At 33.2% G+C, this 27,380-nt stretch overlaps 2 protein-coding genes and 1 long non-coding RNA gene across 5 annotated transcripts in view; 1 reads left to right on the forward strand and 2 right to left on the reverse strand.

The window, feature by feature from the left end:
• The window catches only part of LOC148274205 (uncharacterized), a 23,387-nt gene extending 11,490 nt beyond the window's left edge, over window positions 1–11,897 (reverse strand). Inside the window, exons 1-2 of one of the 3 annotated variants that reach the window (XR_015824352.1) lie at window positions 11,768–11,897; window positions 8,745–9,934 (exon numbers count right to left, since the gene is read on the reverse strand). This is a non-coding gene — a long non-coding RNA (uncharacterized LOC148274205). Of the gene's footprint in view, window positions 1–3,507; window positions 3,556–3,771; window positions 4,120–8,744; window positions 9,935–10,175; window positions 10,582–11,767 lie in introns of those variants that run through there. The other 2 variants (XR_015824354.1, XR_015824351.1) reach the window with 2 other exon arrangements.
• Window positions 11,898–11,929: 32 nt separating this feature from the next.
• LOC148274206 (sorbitol dehydrogenase-like) lies at window positions 11,930–23,622 on the forward strand. The gene is made up of 8 exons (XM_088237435.1): window positions 11,930–12,143; window positions 13,389–13,422; window positions 14,042–14,175; window positions 15,215–15,405; window positions 16,053–16,237; window positions 19,543–19,721; window positions 20,694–20,815; window positions 22,906–23,622. Exons 1-8 carry the CDS (start codon window positions 12,090–12,092, stop codon window positions 23,072–23,074), a joined length of 1,068 nt encoding a protein of 355 aa, XP_088093561.1. The 5' UTR covers window positions 11,930–12,089; the 3' UTR covers window positions 23,075–23,622.
• A 787-nt stretch (window positions 23,623–24,409) lies between these two features.
• Window positions 24,410–26,804, reverse strand: fws (Conserved oligomeric Golgi complex subunit 5 four way stop). Its single transcript, XM_088237431.1, has one exon. It carries the CDS (start codon window positions 26,670–26,672, stop codon window positions 24,456–24,458), a length of 2,217 nt encoding a protein of 738 aa, XP_088093557.1. The 5' UTR covers window positions 26,673–26,804; the 3' UTR covers window positions 24,410–24,455.
• Between the last annotated feature and the right edge of the window lie 576 nt (window positions 26,805–27,380).

The raw sequence follows: 27,380 nt of genomic DNA on the forward strand, positions 1-27,380 counted from the left end.
GATTTAGGTACCCAAATATTTAATTTTGAGGGCCATTTTCAACGAGCTGTAAATAACTCACAATTAGAAAATGGGAACCAAGTTGGAGTAGAGTGAAATTCGAATCACGGACCTCTGATCCGTGAGTCCGAGAAGCTAGCCACAGGACTACAACCCAATTAATTTGTGTGTTACATAATTTGTAAAGTTTGTCTGTAAGTAAATAGCAATTAAGAGTTAACCTGCAGATAGACATTATTTTTTTTTTTTAATTAAGTATAATGTACAGCGACCTTGGAGCGGTTACTCACAAAAACGTATTATTATTTAAAGAAATGTAGTATTATTATTAACCACCTTATAATCATCACCATTCCCTTATTACACCTAATGGTGTATAGGGCACTGCATTGGTACACCAATCGCGTGAAGGTGTGTGTTCTTATTATGTATGATAGAATTATCTTTAGATGCAATATAAATATGGAGTTGTGTTGTGTACTTAATGTGGCCACTGTTTCTCAACATTTATCTCGAGGGGTAATTTAATTACTACTTCTTCTTCTTCCTTTTTTATGGCCTTTTCACCGCTAAACCCGGGTGTTCTGGCCAGTGTCGAGTTTTTTTTTTTACATATTAACACATGTGTAATAACAGTTCAGCTTAACACCATTTATAACTAGATATTTACATAGAATTTTAAATACATTTTAATTGGTTGGGGACAGGTCGAGAGTTAGAATTTGAATAGGGAATGGGATATTAATTTTAGAGAGGTCGGATAGGAAATCAGGATAACAATCATTTATGGGGCATCCAAAAAAACCTGGTTTAAATCTTTCAATGAATTACTACAACTAGGTGCCTAACTTCAAATTAAGGATTTTTGATTTAACCACTAAAAACACTTGTTTGTATCCTCCGCCATGAATGCTACAAATAGACAAGTCGTGCATTAAAATCATAATATCTAGTACACATGTGGACAACCTGTGGTCTGTGGCCGTCTGTGGGACGTTTGTTGATCCAGTCCGCGGAAATGTGGTTTTTTGATCATACCAAAAATCATTCATGAAATCAAAATATGCTGAAGATACCAAAAGAACAATTTGAAACTAGGTTCACTGACTTAAAAAATATGAAAAGTGCACCAGACAACTTACAGATGGAACTTTTTGGTCTTCAAACAGATTTAGAACTTAAATCAAGGTTTTAAACAAAAAATAAATATGTTTATTAAATTTTCATCCATAAATTTAATTACGTATTTAAAAAATGAGAATAAAAATATTACTATTTTTTTAATTAAAAAAACATAACAAACAAACAACTGGGATGTACATATGTTTACTAGGGATGGAAGGGAAGTATGTTTACCAAGGATGAAATGACCAAGAAAGATTTTTTAAATTTTTTTTTACATTTTTTTTTGCACCACAACAGGCCAGGAGGCCTAATTACAGTGGTGAATTACATCACAGAGCACCCAGGCTTGAGGAAAATCACATTTTTAATTTTTGTGTTCTCACCGGGAATCGAACCCGGAACCTTCCGTACGTGAATCAAGCGTCTTGACCACTACACCACGGAGGCCGCCGAGATATTGAAAGGAGGGTGAGTGCGGGAACAGAGTGAAAGGTGCACTTAAATCAACCTTGGCAAATAAATGTTTGTGGCAAGAGGCAAAATTAGCAGTTCACAATGGAGTCCTGGTCCCGACCCTGATGTATGGGAGCGAAGTATGAACTTGGAAAAATAGGGATGAAAGTATGCTGAATGCTGTCGAAATGCGATATCTCAGGTGAATGTGTGGTGAAACTATGCACGATAGATGCACAAATGTCGAGATTCGTAAATGTAAGGCTGAGATAGGCACTATCGATAAAATCAAGAAAGGAGCTCTGCGTTGGTTAGGACATGTAGAGCGAATGGACAGCGAAAGAACGGCTAAAAATATTTACAATGCAAATGTTGATGGATGGGGAAATAGAGTAAGACTGAGAAAGACATGGTATGACCAAATCCAACGAATACTTATAGATGGACGTGTCAAAAGTCGGAATAATCGGCGCGGTCGGAATTAGATCCGTATACAAAGATGTGGTGTTCTATCCTCTCTGCCTACCCTTACGGGGAAACGGCGAGATGGTTTGTTGTTGTAAAAAAACATATGTTTATAAAAATCCTAGAAATAGTGCAATTTAAATAATAACAAAGCTATGAACATCTCAAAAAATATAGCCAGTCATAAATTGTTGATACGAGAAGATCAAAAGGAAGCGTCGTGTGTCGTAAGGCTTTGCAAAAGTTACAAATGAAAAAAACATTGGGACTCGCAAAGAAATTATGGATTTATTTATAAACAAAATGGTTTTTTTTTCCTTCATCTCTGTTGAAATATAACTCGCTAGGGGGTTAAATCCAGTCCTTGTCTACAAATATTAGTCAATATGGATTTATTTTTAAATACATATAGTAGTAGTATATTATACTTGTTTAAAAATAGCGACAAAGGAAATAACATTGATACATATCTCAACTGAGATGAAGAACTTATAAGATTATTTAGAAGTCTAGGCATTTACAGGGCTTACGATCTGTCATTGGCGATAACTTTTCACACTATATAACATTCACCATTCTGCTAAAAGTTTGTGATTTTCACACTTCTACAATTTTCGGAAGTTATATCAGACCTGTAAATGCCTAGATTTTCACATCCCTAATAATTCCCTCGTTTCGGTTGAGATATCTATCAATTTTATTTATTTCCTTCGTCTTTGTTAAGATGTCTCTTTAGTTGAAATCCAAAGAGAGTTAAATTCGAGTCTATAAAGTATTACTCTATTTTTAAAATCGTGAATTGGATTAAATACTTTCATAATTAACTATTATGATCGTCTAGAGTACTTTCATGTCTTCAGTTTAGAATTCAGAAGGATTTTAGCTGGTTTAATATTCTTGCACAAATTATATCTAACTGTATAGATGCCCATGATATTCTTGCTCAGATTAACCTTAAAATATTAGCATTTCAGATTAGATTATTGCTGCTTAGCAGCCTAAGGTAACTTGCGTACCAATTCTGTCTTTGCTGTGGGAAATTATAAAACCAACATCGGATTCTTTTCCCCTCTGCCAAGAATCCTCAAAACAGTGAACAAAATCTCATTAAACGGTACTGTCGATGTGTTCCTACAGCAAAGGTAAGCATTCAAGAAGCAAGCGGTGTTATCACTTCTGATTCACGATGTCACACTTACCATGTCCGCCTAGATTATGCCATAATTATACCCTTGTAAATTTATTTCGATTTTAGGATTGTTTAGATTAAGTGTTATTCTATAATATATACTCAATAATGCCAATCTGTTAGGGTTTTCATTGGTAAAAAAAAGAATTTAACATACTCAAAATGCTAGGCTTTTATATTAAACCACAATTCATTAGCATCATTACCCCGCATTGGTAGTTTGATTGCAGCGTACCTAGATCAATATATGGAATGTAAGGTAAAATCGATCTTACGTTTCAGACGCCAGTCCGAGTCCAGCGAACCTGCCGATGTACACGAACCTATAAAAGGGTTGAAAAAATAAAAATTAGATCCGTTTTTTAGGATTCTCAATCGAAAATTGCACTTTTACAATGTATATTCAAAGTTTTACGCTATCAATAACATTGCAGCGCCACTATAAATAGTTCAAGATGGTTTCTCTACCAAAATAGTATTTGGAATTCTACCAAACAAACAAGAAAACAAGCTTAGAAAGAAGTAAACATTATTTTTACATTAGAATGAATTTCGGGAGCGTTGGGCGTCGCGACGGGCGCGCGTCGCGATGCTTGTTTTGGTTTACACAATAATTATTCTTCTATTTTGGTTCCCACGTTTCAAACCGGTATAAATTGTTTTAGTTTCCAGAGTAGGTACTTTGAGACGTGCGTGTAGGTATTAAAATATATCGCACATCCGATAAAATAGAATCAATCAGTCCGTAGAGCCAAAAGCCTAAATTAACACGATGTCTTAAAACCATGTATTCTTCAATGAGTTTTTTTGAGAGAGAAAATATGACACAGTTTGAGAACGGTGGCATTCAAATCAGTGATTTTTTCATTTTTGTTTTTTTAGTTTCATTGCAAACACGAAGCCTTTCTACAAGTTTATTAATTACGATGTTGTTGTTAATAGGGAAATATCATATTTTTTAAGTAATAAAGGTCTATGAAATACTGTCTAATAAATTTATTTTTTTTAGCATAAAAATTATTTTTAAATTTGTAATTTTTAATTCCCGCGAAAACGGTCATTCCATTGGCCACGCGCCTAATACGTCACGATTCATGTTTATTTGTTCCTGGCCATTGAAATTTGTTTAGAACATTATCACCAATCCTGACGTCATGACAACTTACTACTACAACTGACTATCACAGTCACCGCGTTTGTCTACCATGCAAGGTTCGATTTACGACATTGATTGACATGAATTTTTTTTTTAAAAGGTGTTTTTACACCAGTATATTTTATAGTCCCTGGACCTGGCACTGGAAGCGTAAAACTGATCATCTTACCTTGATGTAACAAAAAATATATGGGTGATGATCTTCATAGTGCGCATCTTACGCAGTGTTTGGTGTACCAATGCAGTGCCCTGTGCACCATTAGATACGAAAAGAGAATGATAGTGATGATGATTACCGGGATTTGGTCCCATGTGGTAGTGTTGGAGATTTGGAGAGAGTCATTTACATCTCGTTGAAATTTAAAAACAATATAACGTAATGGTCAGCGCGTTTGCATGCCATGCAAGAGGCCTCGGGTTCGATTTCCCACATGGTTGACATGAAATATTTATTTGAAAATTGTTTTTACACTAGAATATTTCATAGTCCCTGGACTGGCTGGCACCTGAAGCGTAAGACTGATCATCTTATTATTTTATATATTTTTTTATTATTTTCTTTTATTGAGGAAACATACAGTACAATTACATAGTTTCATAGTGTGTACAGATAGACTCGACTCTAATGGACCAGAGAAAGTTTCCATATTAGGTATATTATCATTATATCTAATCTTTTATTTTTTCAAGTGCAAAAAAGAAGGCAAAAAAACATTAATGGACTTTCACTCTTAGTTTAAAAATTGAAATCGAAATGAAAGAGCTATTTTTAAAAGTTTGTATAACTACCACTAATGTTTTTTCATTATGTATTTTTGCATTATTTAATTTAGTACGTACTATTATTTGGCATATTATTTATTACTCCTATTTCTTACTATAGAATTGAGTGAGTTTCTAGAAAACATATCTCAATTATTATTTCAATTATGTTTTTATATATACATTCTTTTTCTGTTGATTTCAATGATACTCTTATTTTGTTTTTTTTAAATTCTATTACACTTGATTTTAATGACACAATTATTTTGTAAATTTGATTTTGTGTGAATCTTAATTTGTATAATTTATATTTTTTAAATTATTTCTGATTATCTTTTTTGCATTGTATTCTTTGGAATTTTATTATTTATTACTTATACCTTTTTTCTAGATTGTTATTATATTGCATCACATGTCATTATAATTTAATTTTACTATGTATTTTTATTATTAATTATTATGGCTTGACACGGGCATAGCCTAAAAAGCCTTAACAAGTTCATTAATATTTAAACTAGTGTAATTTTGAATGAATAAATAAATAAATTGATTAATGCATTTACATAAATGGATATAATATAATAATATAAAAGTAATTAAAACATGTACATTATCTTACCTTCATGTAACAAAAATGATCAAGATACGCTGCGATTGGTGTACCAATGCTGTGCCCTATGCACCATTGGGTGAAGAAATGGAATGATGATGACACATATATTATTTGTTTTTCGAATTCGGGGGCTTTTCCGCGAAAAGAAAACAAATATATTTATTTTACCAAGGCCTTCTACCTAAATATGATTTTATTTTGCTTATGTATTTTATTTTATTTTGTTTTACTTTACTTTTCTTCACTTAACATATTACAACAGAGATGAAGAACATTCAAGAGAAGGTAATATAGAAGTCTAGGCATGAACCCAGTCCTTGTCTACAAAAATTTGGACAAACTCAAAATATTGTTTTTTTACTTTATTTTACTTTTAAAAATTATTTTTATTATTTATTTTTTTAAACTTTATTTGGGATTTTTACAGCTATTATCGGCCAAAATACCCGATGCCGAAATACAAGTTTAAATATTTTTTAAATTACGTTTATATGACTTTTTTTACAAATCGCCTCTTTGCAAGAACAACGTGTCATCTCGAAAAATGCAATTTTACAGGAAGATAAACAAAAAATCTTAACGAATGTTTTTTTTAGATCTTCAATTAACTCCTTTATCTTCAATTAAGATCCATGGTAAAAATAAACATTCGTTCCGGTTTTATACTTTTTTTAATGTTGTAAATGTTTAAAAGAGTAAAAGTGTACTTCCTGTAAAATTGCGTTTTTCGAGATAACACGTTGTTTTTGCAAAGAGGCGATATCGTTATATCAATATCGATATCCTCTATCGTTCTTGCTCTAACTATAATGCTTTTTTTCGTCTATTGATATATTTTACATGCCCCTTAATTTATTTAAAAATAAATTAAGACTTATTATTTCTGGCTGCGATACGATCCCACTTACTATTTAATGATGCTCACACATACACACACCTGAACACTTACTCCCACACTAATACACATAAACACACATCTACACTTACTCTCATACAAATACACATAAAAATACCATTTTGTTGTAACACAATTTAATAATATGTATGACTCTTATTTAGAAACTTCGCGGGTCTGTCTTTAAACCGTATTTTTTTAAAACTGCTTTTATATCATTGTCAACTGTTTGTTTCCTTAAAATAAATAAATAAATAATAAATATAGAGCTTTTAAAGTGATAATGAAACTCAATAGATTTTTAAGCCTTTTAGATCCTTGTGGCCTTTTTTGGGTTGTTATGTGTTTTACTAAATATTGCGAATGAATAACTTCAGTGGTTTTAAAATAAATATATTATATGTTAATAGACTATCAAACTAAGCCACATTAAAAAAAAATGTATCGCATTCTTACCGCAATGTTTTTTTTTTTAATTACTCCGCGCGTGTTCGTCACTAGTTCTCATTGGTGAGTTGTCCCGACATTTAAAAGTAGAACCCAGTAGCTGTCAGAATACTTTTTTACTAAACGTTAAAAAAAATGCTTTCCGTAAACCGTAAATTTATCACAACGCACAACACACATGTCAACGCTATCATTGATTGGTTGAATGACAAGAACTAGTGACGTCGTTAAAAGTGATTTTTTTTCATACATTTTCGAGAAATTTCGCCGTACTTAAATGTTCTAATTTTTACCGCGTGTAAGAAAACATTTTTTATACCCAGTTTTCCGTAGCACTGAACTTCCTCATTGTGACACCACGTTCCGGGTAATATCTAATATTGCACAATGCATCTGACAAGTCGGCAAGTAGTGCTTGCTATTGACTCACGCCCCAACAACCTAGAAAAACGCCACTAACATTTTTCTTATTTAGGTACTCCAATGTTAAAATGTTAACGTCATTTTCTAAACGTCGTAAATTACTAAGAAAGAAGTCGCAAGCTATGACGTACGGGGTTCGAACCTTGGACTTCTGATCCGCGAGTCCGCGACACTACCACGGGAGTACAACTCGGTTCCTCCTACAACCTCTAATATTATAGATAATAGCACAGAATAAATAATATTTTTTTCTGTTTGTAGGGTTTTTATCGAAGCACTAAAAAACGTAATCACGATCACGTAGGTATCTGTATCAATCTATAATTTTTGATAATAATCGATGTATACCTACTGTCTTTTTTCGGTCACCATTTATTGTACCTACATAGATAGGTACACCATATTATGTTTGTATTGCGACGAAATATTTGCAAACCATAATGTTATTACTCTAAGTTATGTACATATTAAATTTATGAATTAATTACGTCGGTGAATAATAAAATAGTACCGGTATGCCATGCCTAAGGCATTTCTTATTTGTTAAGCAGGTATAGGTATAAATATAAAAATACTAGGTATATGATTTAATTTTCTAATGTATGGTTGTTGTTTTGTGGCAAAATACAAACAAATAATGGGTAGGTAATGGGTAGGTACTCTAATACCTACTTATTCTAACGCCCGCAAATATCATAGTGTTTTTTTAAAAATACTTTCTGCGTTACAAATGCATTTGACCAGGTTGCGCGGGTTAGAAATCAGAACTCTGCTACTCTAAGGTAAAAACCCTAAAAAAGGAAATCAAGTGGAGATGAGTCTGCCTCGTGGTCTAATTATTAGTTCGTTTGCCTACCATACTAGAGGTCCCGGATTCGATTCCCACAAGGTAAGCATGAAATATTTGTGTTGTAGCTAGTTTTTCACAGCAATATTTCGTAGGTCCTGGACAGGCGCCTGCAGCGTAAGACTGATATCCGACCTCGATTTATACCTATTATAAATTATCCCTGATACACTGAGATTGGAGCGCTAATGCAGTTTCCTATGCACCATCTGATGCGGAAAGGGAATGTGATGATGATGATGGTGACACATTATGTAGCTGCCGGGACTAAAACTCCATCGTCAAAATACGAGTATTATGGTATGTAGTATTTTGAAATCTTCGTAACCTATTTTGAATAATAACAACAACTTCGGTAGGTATACTTACATACGTACATATGTACATTACACGACACTTCATACCAATGAGGATATTATTAGAATAAAAACACTTTTAAACATTTTGTTTTGTAAACTTTTATCTTCAGTTGTACACTTTACGTGAAATATCGTGTTATGTTCTTGAAAATTTAATCTAAATACAAACTCTTTTATTGACCTTTGTGGCATCTTTATAAGAGTAATTAGACGGGTACTTTTCGTGCAAGTGAACCTATCATGGCACATAAGCCAGACCTAAACTGTCAAACTTCTTTTCATTATTTTTTCCCTTTATTATTTTAAATAAGCATATACAACAAAAAAGAAAGACATAAAAATAATGCGATAACATCAAAACTAAACGAACAAATTTTAAATATAAATTGAAACAAGCAATATCAGAAAACCCCCCAAAAACCTTATAGTGCCCATTTAGCAGAAAATAGATATGTATTTGTAGATACATAATATAGGCAGATTTTTTTTAAAACTACCTGCTTCCAAAATTTATATTAGGGTAAGAATGGGTATTACTGGTCACTTAGTCACTTAATGATAAATAATCACAAATCAGCTATTAATCAATATTTGTTTATTAAACTTTTTACTAATTATACTTTAAGTATTTTTGTAACGTAATCACAATCATTGAGATCAATCAGTTTTACAATTTTGGCATAATCAAAATATTTAAAAAAAAAAACGGATTTGACCGGTATTAAACACCATGGCAGGTTATACCAGTCACTAGGTTGGTAATAACCGGTCAAGCTTTGATCAGACATAAGTCGCAGATATAGCCCTCAGGAGAGTCATACCCGGCCCAATCAGCATGAGCCCTTGCCAGCTAATTCAAGAGTTTCATTAAAATAATGCTTATTAATGCTATTTTTTAAAGCATATTCATAGGCAAATTTTTCTAATCTGAAGCGAAGTGCAGCCATACAATATTTTCGCTAGGAACTTAACTTGGGAAGCCATTTCATCTTCTTGTTTTCTTGTGAAGACTGGATGTCTTCCCAGCTGTGAGCTATCCCAGTTCTTGTTCTTCAGTCTTTCTTGAGGCGCTGAAAATGGTACGCCAGTAGATCGAGCAGCCTCTCTAATCGGTTTCCTTTCATTCACTAGTTTAAAAGCTTTAATTGATCTTGGCTCCATGATGCCTTTGAACGTGGTTTTCTTCGCGTTTTAGACACTCTGAAAATATTTCACTTCATTTAGTAAAATTAAAATTAAAATAAGCCAAAACACTGACTTTGTACTAATTTTACTTGCGGGTAATACTGGTCAGCTTGACCGGCATTGCCCGCCTTGAAACATTTCTGTAAAAACATTTTTAGGTAACCTGTTGAGACAAGTTCAAAATCGAAGATTACTTGAAATGCTCGATGATTAGACTAACTAACAATGTAAGAAACGTAATAAAACAAACGCTCACCTCTTATTGTTGACGACGAAAATTTACGTCAATTTGTCGTGAAAACGATTGATGCACATTCATTCCAAACGTGTGCTAGGAACTGAGCGGCTGCGGCTGTCGGTGCAGCGGCACGGGATATAGGTACGCCACCCGTTTTATATGTGAGCGTGCGCGGAAACGTAGTAATACGAGTGATTCTGTAATGACCGGTATTACCTCCTGACCGGCATTACACGGTTTTACCCTACTACTATTTTTAGAAGAAAACGATAGAAAGGCAATAGCGGTTATTTGAAAATGAAAAATAATCTTGCAGTCACTAAAACTAGTCACTAGAAACGTAAGCTTTGAATTCACAGTAAACTGGCATAGACAGTTAGTCTTTTTTACTCCACTACGCGTTTTGCATAGCAACAACGAAATGACGGCAATGACGCGACAACGCTCATTTTTCGGGACATAATTTCAAACTATCGTCCTATGAAGTATCATCACTATTTGTGTCCACATTTTTTTTCTGTCATCACATATAGGGGAACATCTCCCTAATAAAACGCTACCAAATAGATGTATTAATATAAAAAATACTTATTTGGATATTAGGTGAAAATTGACAATGTGATTACATATTAAAATGTGTTTGTAATGGTGTAAATAAATAATTACAATAACATTTTTATTGATTATTAAATATTACATGTTATGAACAATTGTGTGTTCAACGAGAAAGTTCAGTGTTTTTTAAATTTTTTTTTTGGTAAAAGACTATTAAACAAAGCCAAAAAAAAAATATGTAGGTATTAAAAAAAAAAAAATTTTCCGCGTGTGACGTCAGAGGTTCTTCTCTGTCAGTTCTTCCGATTAGTTCGTTTACGATAAGCAAACAAGATATCCTTCACGGCTCCTATATCATTGGTTGGCTCATATGAACCAGTGACGTCGCTCAAAGTAGTGGGTTTTTATTTTAAAAAAAATTGTATTTTTTTCGTACATTTTCAAGAAACTTTGCCGCGCGCAAGGAAACATTTTTCTATTCAATTTCCCGTAGGGCTAAAGTTCCTCATTTTTTAAATGGTAATTTATTGCAATATCTTCCAGTCGATTTAAAATGAAGCTAATGATATAGTAAAACTCCAATCATCGCATATGAGTGCCAGACGTTATTTGGATGCGCAGAAACCCGGATAATTAGATTAATCATTAGATTAAGCCAATGTTTTGAAAGAAAACGCAAAATTTACTCTAAGATCCCTTTTTTATTGCCTTTAAAATAATACAGCGAATTGGAATCACATTAAACACTTACTTAAACATGTCCAAAAAAGTAAATTGCATGCCGCGATGCGTACCGGCCGCCAACGCCCTTTTTTAAATTATTTATTTTTATTTATTTATTTAAACACATGGACATTATAACGTCTCTTCTATTTTTTATTTCCTAATAACGATCCGGATATTTTGGAATCCGAATGCCTGGAGCTCGGATAAGCAGAGTTCTGCTGTACTTGCAGAATATTAAAATCTTCGCGATTATTATTGTATAATATGTTATACCTACTGAAGAATTCATGAAAGTAGTACTTATCTATAAAAATACTTTTTTGATATACCTAATATTGACTCACTCCAACATAGAAATTATTTGTTGAAGTATTTTTCGATCTCGATAAAATCCTTTCAGCTTTTCTCGACCAATTTCTTCCCGCGCGCACCAATATTGTAGAATAAGTTGTTAGCCAGTCTTTTATTGGCCTGTATTTTCCTCCGTCCGCGATTCTGTTACAACTATCAGCCACGCTCGCACCTTATCACATAGTACAGTCAATTGAAGTCGAGCATCTAACAATATAGACCTCTATTAAATTTGTATCGCGAGATATTAAATTCGCAATCGATATATTTTCGCGCCTACATCACTAAATTACCACAAAAATGTCGGTAGATAATTTGACAGCTGTTCTTCACAAAGTGAATGATATTCGATTGGTAAGTGAATTATTTCAAATTTGATTTTAAAAATATATGTCTCGCATAACTTATTTTAATTTGTAATAGCTATAATATGTACGTGTAAAGTTTACGGTTCATTATTTATTCAAGCGAATAAATAACTTACCCACTACTCTAACGTGACGCTAATACCAATGTCAAGTGTACAGGTACCTACGTAACATTCTCATTGGATTCCAGTATGAATTTATGTTTCATACATTTTGTTATAAATATTAATTTAACGGTTTTTAATCCATATTAGTTCATTTAAGAGTTAATCTATTAACTTGTTTCTTACTTTTAGTACACTTATCGTTACTTTTTTTTCTCTTCTTTCAATTCATCATCGTCCATCTTTCAAAAAGGGGTATCTCGTTTTTTGACAAAATTGAGTTATGAATATTTTAATAAAATTAAGTTATATTTATGGAATAAATGGGCACCGTACTGTCTTAAAATAATAAAAATCAACCAAGCAAAATACAGTAAGATTATTTTTTATTAATTTTAAAGGCGAAAAATTTCCAAACGAATTCTTAAAAAGTCGTCTAAAAATTTTACAAATTTGAGATACGCCTTTTTGAAAGATGGACGACGAAATAAGTATACTTATTTAATACCAGGAAATCTATATAAAACTAGTTAATTAGAAAATGAATATGGAGCGTACTCTGGTTAGGATAGTCTCTATCTAACACGGATCAGCCTGTTCTAAGATGGAGATTTTTTTTTTTTTAAATATATTTATATACAATATTAATTCACTATTCTATTGTTTTCTAGATTACTTTAGTTACTCTGTATAATAATTGTTTGTTTAAAAGGGTTTAATTTAATTTTTTCAACAGTTATTCTTATATTCTTATTATTTCTTCCAATTTACTATTTTTTCCACATAAATTATTTTGCTTGTTAAAGCATGTTAATGGGCACAGTCTAAAAAATCAAAATAAGTTCATGAATAAATATAAAATGCAACTAAATTTGAAATGAATAAATCTCTCAAAACACTCAAATGCATAGAATTAAGAATTACTTTATTCTGTGCTTAAATGTTCTTTTTTGGTGTTCACAGAACACTAAATCGAAAATTTGAAACAATATTTCAATTCGAAAATTGAATAAATTAAACACAGTTTCATTTTCAAACTATTTCTGTAATTTACATTCTCTACTTTTTTATCATAAAAATAATATTTAATTTTTAAATGTGTAAAAATAAAAATATTTTATTTACAGGAACAGCGGCCAATTCCTGATATTAAGGATGAAGGTAATTTTGATTTTTGAATGTTCTTTCAAAGATAGTTTTAAACATACACATACTAATAAAACATTTATTTAAAGACAAAAAACACCTGGGTAGGCATTAGGTAATATAAATTATAATATACAAAATTACTTTTAGATTTTCTTTGAATTTTAAATAATCTCGGACCAATGATATATTTTATTTAAAAATATCAATTCGACACTGGATAAAGAATAAAATTCTATTATTCAATTGTTTTTTTTACATCCAAATACTTCTATTTATAAAAAAAGTACATAACATTTCATTTTTACTTACATTTCTTAAAATTTTATTTGGATTATACTTAAAAGAATAAATTATTTAGCTGTCTTAAAAAGTTAAGTAATTATATGTTTGAAAAAATAATTTATCTTAAACCAATACCTCTTTCTGATTGCATGCGAATAATAAACATTTTATGTCTATTCCTTGGGTATATATTTTCGAAATATTCATACCCAAGGATTAGACATGAAATAATATTGATTATTGGCATGCACCCACGTCTGACAACCATCGGTGGATAAAATATATGTTTAGTCAAGTAAACCAATATTATTTAACAACTACTGAGACTGAAATTAATTTTATATTTTAGAGGTTTTACTCAAGATGGATTCTGTGGGAATTTGTGGTTCAGACGTACATTATTGGACAAGGGGGCGCTGCGGAAATTTTATTGTGGAGGATCCAATGATTATGGGCCATGAAGCATCGGGGGTTGTTGCCAAAGTAATCAATTTATTACCCTTAGTTCACTTTAACCTTTTTATCAAAGTTTTTGCAGTTTGATATTATATTTCATTACTACTTGGATAATATTACACCTGCTGTTGAAAGTTGAAAGCCAGATAAAGGTTTCAGCTCTTTTACTTCACATAAGTCAACAGATGGAAGAGTTGAGGAAATGTGGATGTTTAAACATAGGAAGAATAACGAATGTTACACATTGTGTAAAGTGGCCAGTTAAACCAGCCAATGACAGGTCATAAGCCCTGTAAATTCCTAGACTTCCACATTCCTTTCCAAAAAATGTTTTCCCTCTCTGTTGCAACAAATTAAGATCTAAATATCTCCCAAGGGAGGAAATCCAGCAAGTCTGCAAACATTTGGACATACTCAAAACATTGTTGAATATAAACATATAATTACACTATTTATAATAATAATTACTGCTAACTTAACTATAAGAAGTGAGTTTTTTTTTTTTTTAAATATATTTTTTTTTCAAATTAAGGAAATAAATATTTGATATTTCAGTAACTTTTATTGCTATTTCTTCAATACCCATCAACTCATTAATGATTAAATAAATAAAGGCTTTTGATTTGATGTTCTTGAGACAGATATATCCGTTTATGAAATAGACCAATTTCTGGCAATAAGTCCTCCGTTTGGCCACATTTATTTAATATTACTACGAGATATAGGATGGAAATTGAAAGCCCCACCCACTTACCCGGATTTGTTTTAAAGGTCTTATGGCCTCTTTTCAGATCCGCACATTGCAAAAACAGTTATTATTTTTTTCAAAAACTACTTTGTTTACAAAAGATTTGTGTTTTTTTTTATGGTATGAGCTACATGCTTCTATCTTGACATGCATGCTTTATTAGCTTCTTCCACTTCACACATTCCCTTTAATTATGTCTGCTTTTGACATGGCCTAGACTTCAGATTTTGATTTCTTGACCGTCTTCGTCCTAGCTATCAATCCCTCTCGCGATATGTTTTTATTTATAATACTAGTTAAGTGTAATTGCTCTTGTAGTTGGGTGCCAAAGTAAAGAATTTGAAAGTGGGTGACCGAGTAGCCATTGAGCCAGGCGTACCGTGCCGCTACTGTGAATTCTGTCGCAGCGGGCACTACAATTTGTGCCCGGATATGGTCTTCTGTGCCACTCCTCCTGTCCATGGGAACCTCACCAGATACTACGCCCACGCTGCCGATTTCTGCTTCAAGTACGTTCTCTTGTCTGCATTTATATGTATGTTGTTTAGTATTTTAGAATTTGTACTAAAAAGACATATATGACAAATTCTATAATTGTCCTCACTAGAGAAATCTGTTCTAAGGAGGGCTGGGCTGTACAGTATTAATTTTTTTAAAGGAATAACCCGCTAAACATCTATTTTAGAGGCCTGTCAGCAGGTAGGAAAGAAAAAATATGGAAAGAAGTTATGAATAATACACCACAACACGAGGACCAATTGAGAAAAAAATCTTTGATGGATTTTTTTTCTTGCAACTGGCGGGAATTAAACCCACAACGCCAGTTTCACAGTTGGCCATTTAACCAAGTGAGGCGCGACGCCTGTCAATAAATAAATTCAATAAATGTTTCTCAACTTCATTTGTTAACATTTTTATTTGATGTTAACAATAAAAGCCCAGTTACTTTTTTTAAAAATTTGTTTTATATTCATCTCTGTGAACAACATATACTTCAATATTTTTTTAAAAAACAAAATAATGAAATATTTGAAAACAATCTCACTAGGAATTTATTCATAACACTCTAGACGAGCAATGGGTATATTTTGTACCTATTTTTGTTAGTTTTTTTTATAAATTCAAGTTATTTACCAGTACAATTCCCTATTACTAGACTCCCCAAGCATGTGAGTATGGAGGAAGGAGCCATGTTGGAGCCGCTTTCTGTGGGAGTGCACGGTTGCCGTCGTGCAGGAGTTACTATTGGCAGTACTGTTCTTATCCTCGGGGCAGGTCCTATCGGTCTGGTCACCTTGCTTGCTGCTAAAGCTATGGGAGCTTCTAACATCCTCATTACAGGTACATTTTTATTTTAAAATTTGTATTTGAAGCATTAAAATTGTGGTCATTCATAATAATTCAAACAAAAACATTTAGTTTATAATCACTTATTTTTTTATTTGATTACTGACTGGTTTCGGAGCTACACCTGCTTCTATGTCGAAGTATAATCGTTAAAATTATAGAAAAGGATTTTTATTAAACTCTCAATCCTACTCTCAATCCTTGTTAAAGGAGCATTTGCAGCTCCAAAACTGATGGGTAATAAAAAAAAGAATAAATGGTCAAAAACAAAGTGTTATTGTTCTAATTATTTTAAAAAATCATTGCATCATTAATCAAAATCAAGATTACAATATATCCTGCGGCTAAATGAATGCATTTTAAATACAATTACAAGTTTTATACAAACGTCACACAAATACAATAACAAAACTTCTTTTCTTACATATTAAGTGTCATTATATTTACAGTGGATTTTTTTAATTGGCTTTAGCATTGTTAATATTTTTCTACTTATTTTTTTTATGTAATGGCTGTAAAAATCCCAAATAAAATAAAATAAAATGATAATAAAATAAAGAGCGCATGGGCAGTTACAAATCTAAACCTTGTGACCACTTTTCGGAATAATAAAATATCTAGATGAAAGAAAGTAAGAAGTATTAGCAGAAAGAACTTCCTGCAACCGCGTGCTGTTAAAATAAGATATGGATAAATTATAATATGGACCAAAATGGAACACTTTGTATAGAAGCCATTGTGATGTAGTCGAACGGCAGTGTGAGAATCCAAGATGTAATGCATAGAATTAAGAATAGTCCAGAAACCGCATACGCGCATCAAACAGAAGGCGACTAAACTACTCTTAAAAGAGTAATTTTATGTTTTGACCCATTAGTTTCTTTGTAGACGTTGCTCAGTACGCAACTCCCGATTTGAATTCAACTATGCCGTTTTGTGTTGTGTTAAAGTGTAGAAATACGGTTGGGATCTTTAAGAAACAGGATGGGATCACATTTCATGTGTAATTAGCAAATGCATGTGTAAGTAGCAAATGCATTACTTAAAAATGGAATTATTTTTCCATCTGTCAGATTGTCAAAGAAAACAAAATTGACATTTCGTTAGTGTTGCCAGGGAATTAAATTTTTTTACCCTACTTTGCTCATCTTATGAGAGAACTTATAAAAATGGACCTCGGAATTAACAACGCCGTGGTGGACATTTGACTGACATTACCTTTAAAACATCAAATATTATTGAACATGATATAAGAATATCGGTTTTATGTAAAATATAATTTGTTTTGTATTTTAAGTTCACGGTTCATTAATTCAATTACTCTTATTAAATGACCCTTTACTTATCTACTCTGTTGTGTCAATCAATGTTTCCGCGTGCACAATAATATTTTAGAATTAAAAAATTACTTTTTTTTTACCTACATTTGTGTAATGATTATATTTTTTCCTATCTGGCAACATTACGCGGCGACTTCGCGAATTCGCGCGGCGAAAATGGGTGATATTTGGACACAGTTCGATGTATTCAAATATGATTCTACGCTATTTCAGGATTATTTTTAATTCTATGATGTCATGTAAAAATATTAAGGTAAATGTAAAAAATTAACCTATTTTAGATTTTCGCATGGAAGCTCAATATTTGACTTGGCAGGTTTCTCACGCCCGTTTCAAAATACATCCATCGATTCACTCAAACAGCAGGAATAAAAACTCCATAAAAATATAAAGTAAAAATATTGAATTACACCTGTCACAGATATAAATAAATTATAATAATTGAATAAAATATATTATAATATGGACCAAAATGAAACACTTTGGATAAAAGCAATACATTTGTGTGAGTACTGTGTTCATCTCAACTAAGGTTGCATTACCTATGCATACCATCTATGCTCTGAGGTATAATTAAATAGAGATGATGCTTCATAAAACGATAGTTTGTTAACTATGTTTTGAAAAATGAGCGTTGTCGTGTCAACATTGCCATGCAAAACACGTAGCAGAGTAAAAAAGACTAGCTGTCTATGCCAGTTTACTGTGAATTAAAAAGCTGTATGTCGCGCCTCTTTACGCTGCTTCACATTTACCGACTACAAGTTAAGTTCCGGAATGGAACACAAGACGGGTGCTTAGTGCTGCATCTAGTATATACATACATAGCAATGTATCTATGTAATATTTTCTGAAAAAAAAAAACAATGCATATAGAATTGCATTCTACAATTGAAACAGAATCCAAATTAATTTACCTTTTATGTGCATAGAAATAAATGTTTGTTTATTTTCAGTGCCTTTTCATTTAAGTCTCTGTTTACAGTTGATAATATTTTTACATCGTTGTAAACATTTATTTATAAGATATTTTACATTATCCCTGTCGGCCTGTGGTGTAGTGGTCAGCGCATTAGCTTACCATGCAAGAAGTCTCGGGTTCGATTCCCGACATGGTAGACATGAAACATTTATTTAAAAAGGGTGTTTTTTACATTGTCCGTGGACTGGCACCTGAAGCGTAAGACTAATCATCTTACCTTCATATAACAAATAAACTTATCAAGATACGCTGCGATTGGTGTACTAATGTAATGCCCTATGCTCCATTATGCGCAGGTAAAGAAATGATGATGAAAACATTTCATAGCTTCCTTGGATTATCTTGCCTTTATGTAATAAATTATCAAGATACGAAGCTACATACACGGTGTAGTACTAATGTAGTTCTCAAACAAACAAACAAACCATCACGCAGTTCTCCTGTGGTGGTAGGCAGACAGGATAGAATGCGATATCACTCCGTCTTTGCATACAGACCTAGCTTCCTCTACATTCATACATGTCCTTATGCACACACAATGATTATTCAGACTTCTGACATGTCCATCTTATTTGTTGAGTTTGGTCATGCCATGTATTTCTCAATCTTTCTTTGTTTTTTGCACCCATCAACATTTGCATTGCAAATCCTTTTAGTAAATAAATCCTTACGCTATCTATTGGCTCTTCATGTCCAAACCAACGCAGCACTCCTTTCTTGATTTTGTCGATAACGCTTGACTCAGCCTTACATAATGCACGGATCTCGACATTTGTACACCTATCATGCATAATTTTACCACGCATATGCCTGAGAGATCGGGTTTTCCCAATTTCATTCTTAGCTCCCATACAGTTCTCTATGCACTATAATAGATAGATACATAATATGTATGTGTACACATATATTTTTAGCTTAAATATCGCAATGGTAAGTAAAGATTCGTGAAAGTGACATTTGTTTATTGATTTTTTTAGATTTGGTGCAAAGTCGCTTGGATTTGGCTAAAAATTTGGGAGCGACTCACACACTTCTAGTAAAGCTTGGTGAAAAGGAAGAAGAAACAGTGAAAAATATCCACAGCACAATGGGAACAGAACCAGAGAAAACTTTAGACTGTAGCGGCGTAGAATCAACTGTACGCGCATCTATATTGGTAAACAAATCTATATACTTTAACATTTATTATATGAACTTAGTATATTAAAATCAAACAAATTGAGAGTCTAAATTTTCTCTTTTTACTATGACAATAGGGTGTTTTCACAAGTCGTGAATAACATTAAAAACATAATATAAATTTAGAGAGGATTTTTACGATATAACTATCAACGTATTCAAAACAAGTTTTCATTTATAATTTTCACATATAAAAATGAGCACATACAAACGGGCTCGCAGTTGGCATCACGTCATTTTGACGTCACGCGTTATAATCGCTGACTGCGCTTTTCATCAACATTGTGTACAAGTTTGGTGTCAAAACGTCATTCGTGCCGTTTGTCTCACGGGGCGCGAAACATCTCATTTTCGTGTAATTAAAAACACGTTTCAAACATTTGTAGAAAAATTATCAGACGTAAAAATATAAATACTTTTACCATCTTAGAGTATATACTCTAAGGTTACCATTGTAACTTATTGCTTATTTAAAAATAAAAAATGAATAAAGCACTATTGTTTCGCTTTATGGAAAAATATTAGAACATCACTCTGTAGGTGAAATAATTGTCATAAAAAAAGATAGAAAAATGTACTCAAAATATATGTTTCATTATTTCAAAGTACGTAATAATATTTTAAATTTAATTCATACATATTTTATTGTGTTTTCTTTTATCTTAATGAAAATGGAATAAACATGTTGGTGGTCTCGGTAGTATAGTGAAGGTTCCGGGTTCGATTCCCGGTGAGAAAACACAACTTAAATGCGATTTTTCTCAACCCCGTGTTTTGAACAATAAATCCCCACTTTAATTGGGGCTCCTGACCTATTTTGGTGCAAAATAAAATCAAAAGATGAACCTCCAAATGGGCGTTTGGATTGAATCGCAGCGAGCATGGCATTTATTTTTGTAATCAATTATCAAGATGTGCATAATGCAATGGTTTTTTATTTTATTTTAAGGCTACAAGAGCCGGTGGTGTTGTGGTCATTATTGGAATGGGAGCTTCGGAATACAACATTCCACTTCAACATGCACTCGCAAGGGAAATCGATATTAGAGGAATTTTCAGATATTGTAATGAGTAAGTAGTTGATTATAAGTACTGGGAGTGCAGTTAGGAGTAGCAGTCACCACATTCAATAGTATGAAGGCTGTCTGGAGATCAGATTCAGTGAAAACCAAATGCCGCCTATATAACGTCTGCATAACATCTATTCTCCTCTACGGATAACTTTGTTTTACGGTTTGACTTTGTGAGGAGTGAAGTAATAAGAGAATGGACGTAGCAAACTCCGGTGACAACACGGTTAGCTAGGTCATATATTGTGGATGTCTCCTGAGAGCCTTAACCACGCTTGCCTACTTTACAAGGCATCAGGTTCTCAATGCCCTGGACGTCCTCTGCTGTTTGTCGGCAGTTTATGTCAGAACTTCGGGACGAGAACCTGACTTGGGAGGACGCAAAGGAGTTAACAGCCGATAGAGATGGATGGAGGCTGTTTGTGGATAGGATACCATATGCTCCAACTAGGAAGCAGACATGGAATGATGATATAGGTCAATTTCGCCTTGTGGTGTAGTAGACAGCGCGTGCCTACAGTGCTTGAGGTTCTGTGCTCAAACTTGGCAAGGTCAACATGAAATAATATTGATTTAAGTCTTTTACTGCACTATTTTATAGTCCCTTGCAAGTAAGGCAAATATTTTTAAGGATGTGTGTGGATTTATCAGACTTATGGTCAAGGCATTTGCCTTTTAGGACTGTAGCCCTGGATTCTATTCCATGCAAGGTCGACGTGAAGTATTTATTTAATTGTTGATTTTTCACTGCAATATTTCATAGGCCCTGCACTGGCGCCTGAAGCGTGAGACTGATCATCTTACTTTCATGTATATTATAAATGATCGCTGATATGCTGCAAAGTACTGATGTAGTGCCTCTGCAATATGAGGTACAGATAATGGCATTTTTTAATGTATGTGTAAATAGATTTTTTTCTATTGTTTTACAAAAAGCAAGCATTTCATTTTAGAAAATAGATATCAGATTATGACAGAACGGAGAAAACCTTGGCCTTGAATGTGACATGAAGTGAAAATTGCCTTCTAAAAGACTACAATCAAATGTTTTTTAAAGGTTACTTCTATATCAATTTCATTTTTAGATAACACTAATCAGTTATACACTCATATTTATCAAATATTAAATGCTAGTATGGCATTATTTTTCTCAACTATTTATCAATATTTTTTATTGTATAATAAATAATAAGTTACGATAAACTTAACTCTTATCAGCTGACTCTTCGTTTATAGTGTATTAACAGATTCGAAAACAAGTAAATGTATTTTAGTTATAACTAACAGCGGATTTTTACATCATTATTTATCATTTACGTCATTGGAAACAATAATATTTATTAAAAATAGATACACAATTGAATCCGCTTAATGTGATCACTATGGGATGTTTTACTTTTGATAACAATAACTGGTTGATAACATTAAGTAGAGGATAAAATAAATCATGAAGATTGGTGAACCAAAATTTTAATCCAGACTCAACATGATTGCCTTTCCAAGATAGATCTCTCTTTCAATCTATTTTTTGATTTTAGAAGTTTTTATACTTGCTCTGTTTCGCATAAAACAGGTTGTAAAACTTAAAAGCACACAGCTGCATTTTTAGCAACTTATTAAAGCACACTAAATTTTTTTTATTATAGCGCTCTAAAAATGTTAAATATACTGTTGAACTGAAACTTAGATTGTCCTCTAAACAAACAATTTGAATTCAGAACAAAAAATTTATTGACTCATTCATATTCTTTTTTTCTCAAAATATTGTGTTTTATTGGTGTCCACGGCACAAGTATTTACATCCAAAATTAAAACCGCGAAAACATATAACTCTCCCATTTTAACTAATTCTATTGGGTTGATGCAAAAGTTATGACCGTTTTTTATGATCCTAGGTAAAAAAAAATTTCTTCAGAAATGATGAATAGTATCTTCTTTTAAATGATTCCATTGTATAAAGGATGCTTTCCCCCTACTTTCTATTCCGTTTTGGCCTGGTCAGAGTACAGTGAAGAGCTCTTGTATTTTTTCAAAATGTCAGTCGATAAAGTGCATTTATGTCATTGTTTAATTTATTTTATTTTATTTCAGCTATCCTCTCGCTTTAGCAATGGTTGCTAGCGGCCAGATAAACGTCAAACCACTCATAACGCACCACTTCAATATTGAAGAAACAGAAAAAGCCTTTGAAGCCGCTAAAGCTGGTCTTGGTGTGAAAATTATGATTCACGTTCAACCCAGAAACACAAACAATGTTTAAAACCTTAAATATGTACATAAATTATTTTCTTTACTTTTTCAACTCATTTTTATACTCTACATAAGCCTGATAATATTCTAAGTTTTAAAAGCTATAAGAATTATGCATTTATTAAGATGTATTTATTAAATACACAGAATGACAAAAAAACATTATTGTAATAATAATACCAATAGTGTGTGATGAGGTAATAGAGGGGATGTCTGAGAGGACGAACTACAAGGGGTGCCCTTGTCGGGAATACCTCGAAGATTTATGTGAGGATATGAGCTGCAGGGCAGACCAGGGTGGCAGAGGAGATGAAAAGCTTCGCTGCAATCCATCTTAGAGGATTGAAACCAGAGAGAGAATACTAATAGCAATAATAATCATAATAATAATCATAATAGTAAACAAAATACCAAAGATGTTCCTTGCCTTGTTATTTTACAACACTGTTAATAAATATAATGACTTTGTATATAATCAACATGTATATAATATATTTAATAGTTAAGATTTAGAAAAAAAATTATGCTCACAAATAATAAAAATGAGGGAATTGTAAAGGCATTTTATTTATTTTCCACGTGTACAAATATTTTGTACTAGGTACCATATTTTAAAACAAACAATTCAACTGTAATGATTGCGACACAATCTACATTGGAAAAACTAAAAGAAACTTTAATTTTGTAAAATAACACTCAACACCTAAATCATAATAGTTTTTCTGAATTTGAGAAAATAAAATATTGAAATTGGACAACTTCGAAATCTTAGAAATTAAAAATGCGATTCATAATAAGAAAAAAAGAATAAATAACCCAATAAACAATATTTCCTTTAGTCCACTCCTGTCTAGTTTTAAGCGTATCCATCCCACATTACCATCCTAACAAGGCAAAAAGACTTGATCTATTAGTTCCATACACAGCGCAATACTAATAAAATAAAATGGGATAGAATTCATTAGTTGTTGATAACTTGATAAAGAAGCTTGTATAGCTTTGAAACAGGTCGGTAGAAAAAAAAAAGTGGTCAACCAAAAAAACTAAGTCGTTTTTATTTATTTTATTAAAATAAAACAGACTTATTCATAACTCAAATACTTAGCGGACTTCAAAATAAATTCAACTAAACATCAAAAGTTACTGCATTTGTACACATATTTTCGAGCATCATTCAGAAAAAAACACTTTTTTTTTCTATTGGAATAAATTTGACTGCTAATTAGGTATTTATTTCTAACAACAAATTATTAAAATCTTAAACACATTTATTAAACTCACATGTTCACAAATAAATGTATTTTGATATAATAATAATATGAAAAGAATAAATAATAATAATGGATTAACAGTATTTAAAATATAGTTTATTTGGAATTTTTATAAAAAAATTAGGTTTGCTTTCTTCCATCCTCTAGAAGTTGTAGCAAAAGTGGGTATACATCATCATATTTACTAATATTGTTTTGCCTTATGTGGCTATGGTACCTTTGCAAGGCGCCCGCTATAAACTCAAGGCGTTCCCTCTCATTGGGGTGATCCAGGAACCACTGGACCAACTTCCGGTGGCTCCATCCAGCACACTGCTGGGGAGAGAGAAGGTCTTGTCCTCCATGTGAAAATAGTAACATCATAACCAGGGAATGAGGCAAGGAACCGCCTTTAGACTGGCTGTCTAGTATTTCCCCAGGCTTGAGATTAAGCAAAGTAGACAGCGCTCGTAGTTCTCTGTAACAGTCCAGCAATGTCAAGTCCTGTACCAAAGGCTTAAGGGCGAACTCTAACTGCTTGCAATCTATTTGTAGTTTACTCCTTCCGAAATCCGATACTGGTCGGAGTGCGCAAACATTTATTACAAACACTTTGATTGAGTGCGTAGTTATTTCTTCCGAGCATTTGTTGATAGCTATAACATCTTGATACAGTGACAGATATATATCTTTACACCTCGTTATAAATTGCTGCAATTCTCTAATGTATAGAGAGTACATAATATTTTCCGGGATATCAGTTCTATTGAGATCAGTTTCGCTATGCATGCTTCCCAAGATAAGGTCTACAGAGGAATTTATAGAATTACAGAAAGGCTGTAAAAATAATGTAGCCGATATTTCCTTCAGACTACTTTGGATTATGCTCATGCTTTCGGTTTGCAGTATGCTGGACATATTTGAAAGTGCACGATTTATTTGAGTTGTAAAATAATATAAAGCGTTGGAAATATCTGCGTTTCGTTGTTGCGAGGAAGATGGAGCCTCCACAATCTGCCCCACTTCATTATCCAAACAAACTTGTTGTTCCGCTTCGGTGCTCATTTGTTTAATACATTTGGCGATACTCGCAGCCAATTCGATACCGAGTTGTTTGTCTCCCGATGATAAACTGAGTGCTAAAGATATAACCCTGACAACGGAATCAATGTCTTCGGCTTTAGGTACTCGGTTGGAGTTCCACATGGCTCTGACAGGGTCCAGAAGTTTTTCTAGAGATTTTGAGAGAAAATAGTTTTCCCAAGCACTCAGCAGATCCCTTTGCATCGCGAAATCTTTGTAGCGCAATTTTAGTGTCAAGTCATTGTGACACTTCAATAATTTAGGAAAGTCAACTTCCGCGCATTGGTTAGCATAGCTGGAACACTTCAAATCTGTACTTAAAATCCAGGACATTTGGGCCCAAAATGCTTTGGCGAAATTATGAAAGCATTCGAAACTCCGCAGATCATTGAAAACATTTTGTAAAAGGATTATTTTTTTACAAGACGTGTATAAGTGTTCATTGAAAAGTTTTTCCATATTTTCCCAGAAACGAACCCGGTATGTTTGCATGTTGACGACGTTAGCTTTGCCCGGGCCAGATTTGGGCGCCTCTCCTGGCTTTCTCGGCTCACTCACATTCCTAATATCCAAGCTTACCTTGATCGCCTGCCTTATATCCTTCAACACAGATTCAACTACATCGTCCACCTTCTCTTTGGCACAATGCAGATTGGTAAACACCTTGATGCTGGAGAGCAGCAGCTGTTTGTCTCCACTACTCAGTCCCTGGTATAACTGTTGGGAGGCATTGTCCACAAGTTCCTTCTTCTTTGTAGCAACCGTAGTAAGATAATCCGCTAAGAAATCGATACCTCCGAAGTCGTTATCGCCCAAAAGTTCTTCTATATCGAATATTAAACTAGCTTGCGCGGACGAGTCTCCATTTAGTTCGGGAATTATTTTGCACAATTGTATGACTTTAGATGCGTCTCTCATGATATGACACACATTTTGAATTCTTCCCAACACGATAGTTTGGCTTTCAAGTATATTATAAGGAATCAAAATTTGAGAGCGCAGTTTTTCGATCCCAGTTAATAAACCTTGAGCATCTACATGCATAGAGCCGATTACTTTTTCGAAATTCGTGGCATGGCTCGCCTGGGTAAGGAGGTCGTGGTGCTTCGATAAAACTTGTGATTCTAATTCGGAATTAAGCTTATCGATACCCGCGGTGAGTTTATTTACTTTTTCTGGACCGTTTAGATCTTCTACAACTTGTTTATCATTGCTGAGAAATTGCCGGTAGAAATCATCATTTTCTATTTCAAAACACACGTCACGATATTCCATAATGAAATATTTTGGAATTTCACCTTTTAGCAAAGTCTTGGTTAAGTCATAATATTTAGATTTAGAAATTCTGCAAAACACTACTTCTGCGACACGTCAAATCCGTCAAATGTGGTCATAGACCACAGACTAAAGTTATGGTAAAGTCATAGATTTTAAACATTCCTTTTAATCTCCGTTCTTGCAACAAAGGATGTACCCAATACTCTCTGGAATAATTTCTCTTGAGAATTAGTAACGCTACTATTGCAGCTTTTTCGACGTCCATTCTGCACGGATGTACAAACACTACGCCCGGCTTGGTCTTCTAGCCCTAGTTGCCTATTTTTCAGTCGCCGAGAGACCGAGTCTCCGGCGACCAGTCGACAGTGCATAATAGCCCTAAAGTTATATCCGTGTTGGGATTCATGGAGGAAGGGGGGGGCACAGTTTTTCCCTTAAGCTAGGGTTTCCTAGGACAGCGGTGCCCGTATTTTAACGGCCGTAGTGAACGGTGATGCAGTGGACAGCCGTCGTAAAGGTGACTAGAGTGTGGTTTTCTAGGAAAACGTTGTTATTAACACCATTTAACACCGTTTTCCTAGGAAACCACTCTCTAATCACCTTTACGACGGCGGTCCACTGCATCACCGTTCACTACGGCCGTTAAAATACGGGCACCGCTGTCCTAGGAAACCCTAGCTTTAGAGTATATACATCTGTTGAGGG

Source organism: Micrasema longulum, unplaced genomic scaffold, assembly GCF_059751315.1.
Source record: "Micrasema longulum isolate JH-2025_06_02 unplaced genomic scaffold, ASM5975131v1 h1tg001722l, whole genome shotgun sequence".
NCBI lineage: Eukaryota > Metazoa > Arthropoda > Insecta > Trichoptera > Brachycentridae > Micrasema > Micrasema longulum.

Coding starts and splice junctions, on each gene's coding strand:
- LOC148274206 (XM_088237435.1), top strand. CDS start 12,090: ATGTCGGTAGATAATTTGACAGCTGTTCTTCACAAAGTGAATGATATT. Junction 12,144..13,388: donor AAGTGAATGATATTCGATTG/GTAAGTGAATTA, acceptor TTTTATTTACAG/GAACAGCGGCCAATTCCTGA. Junction 20,816..22,905: donor ATTTTCAGATATTGTAATGA/GTAAGTAGTTGA, acceptor ATTTTATTTCAG/CTATCCTCTCGCTTTAGCAA.
- fws (XM_088237431.1), bottom strand. CDS start 26,672: ATGGAATATCGTGACGTGTGTTTTGAAATAGAAAATGATGATTTCTAC.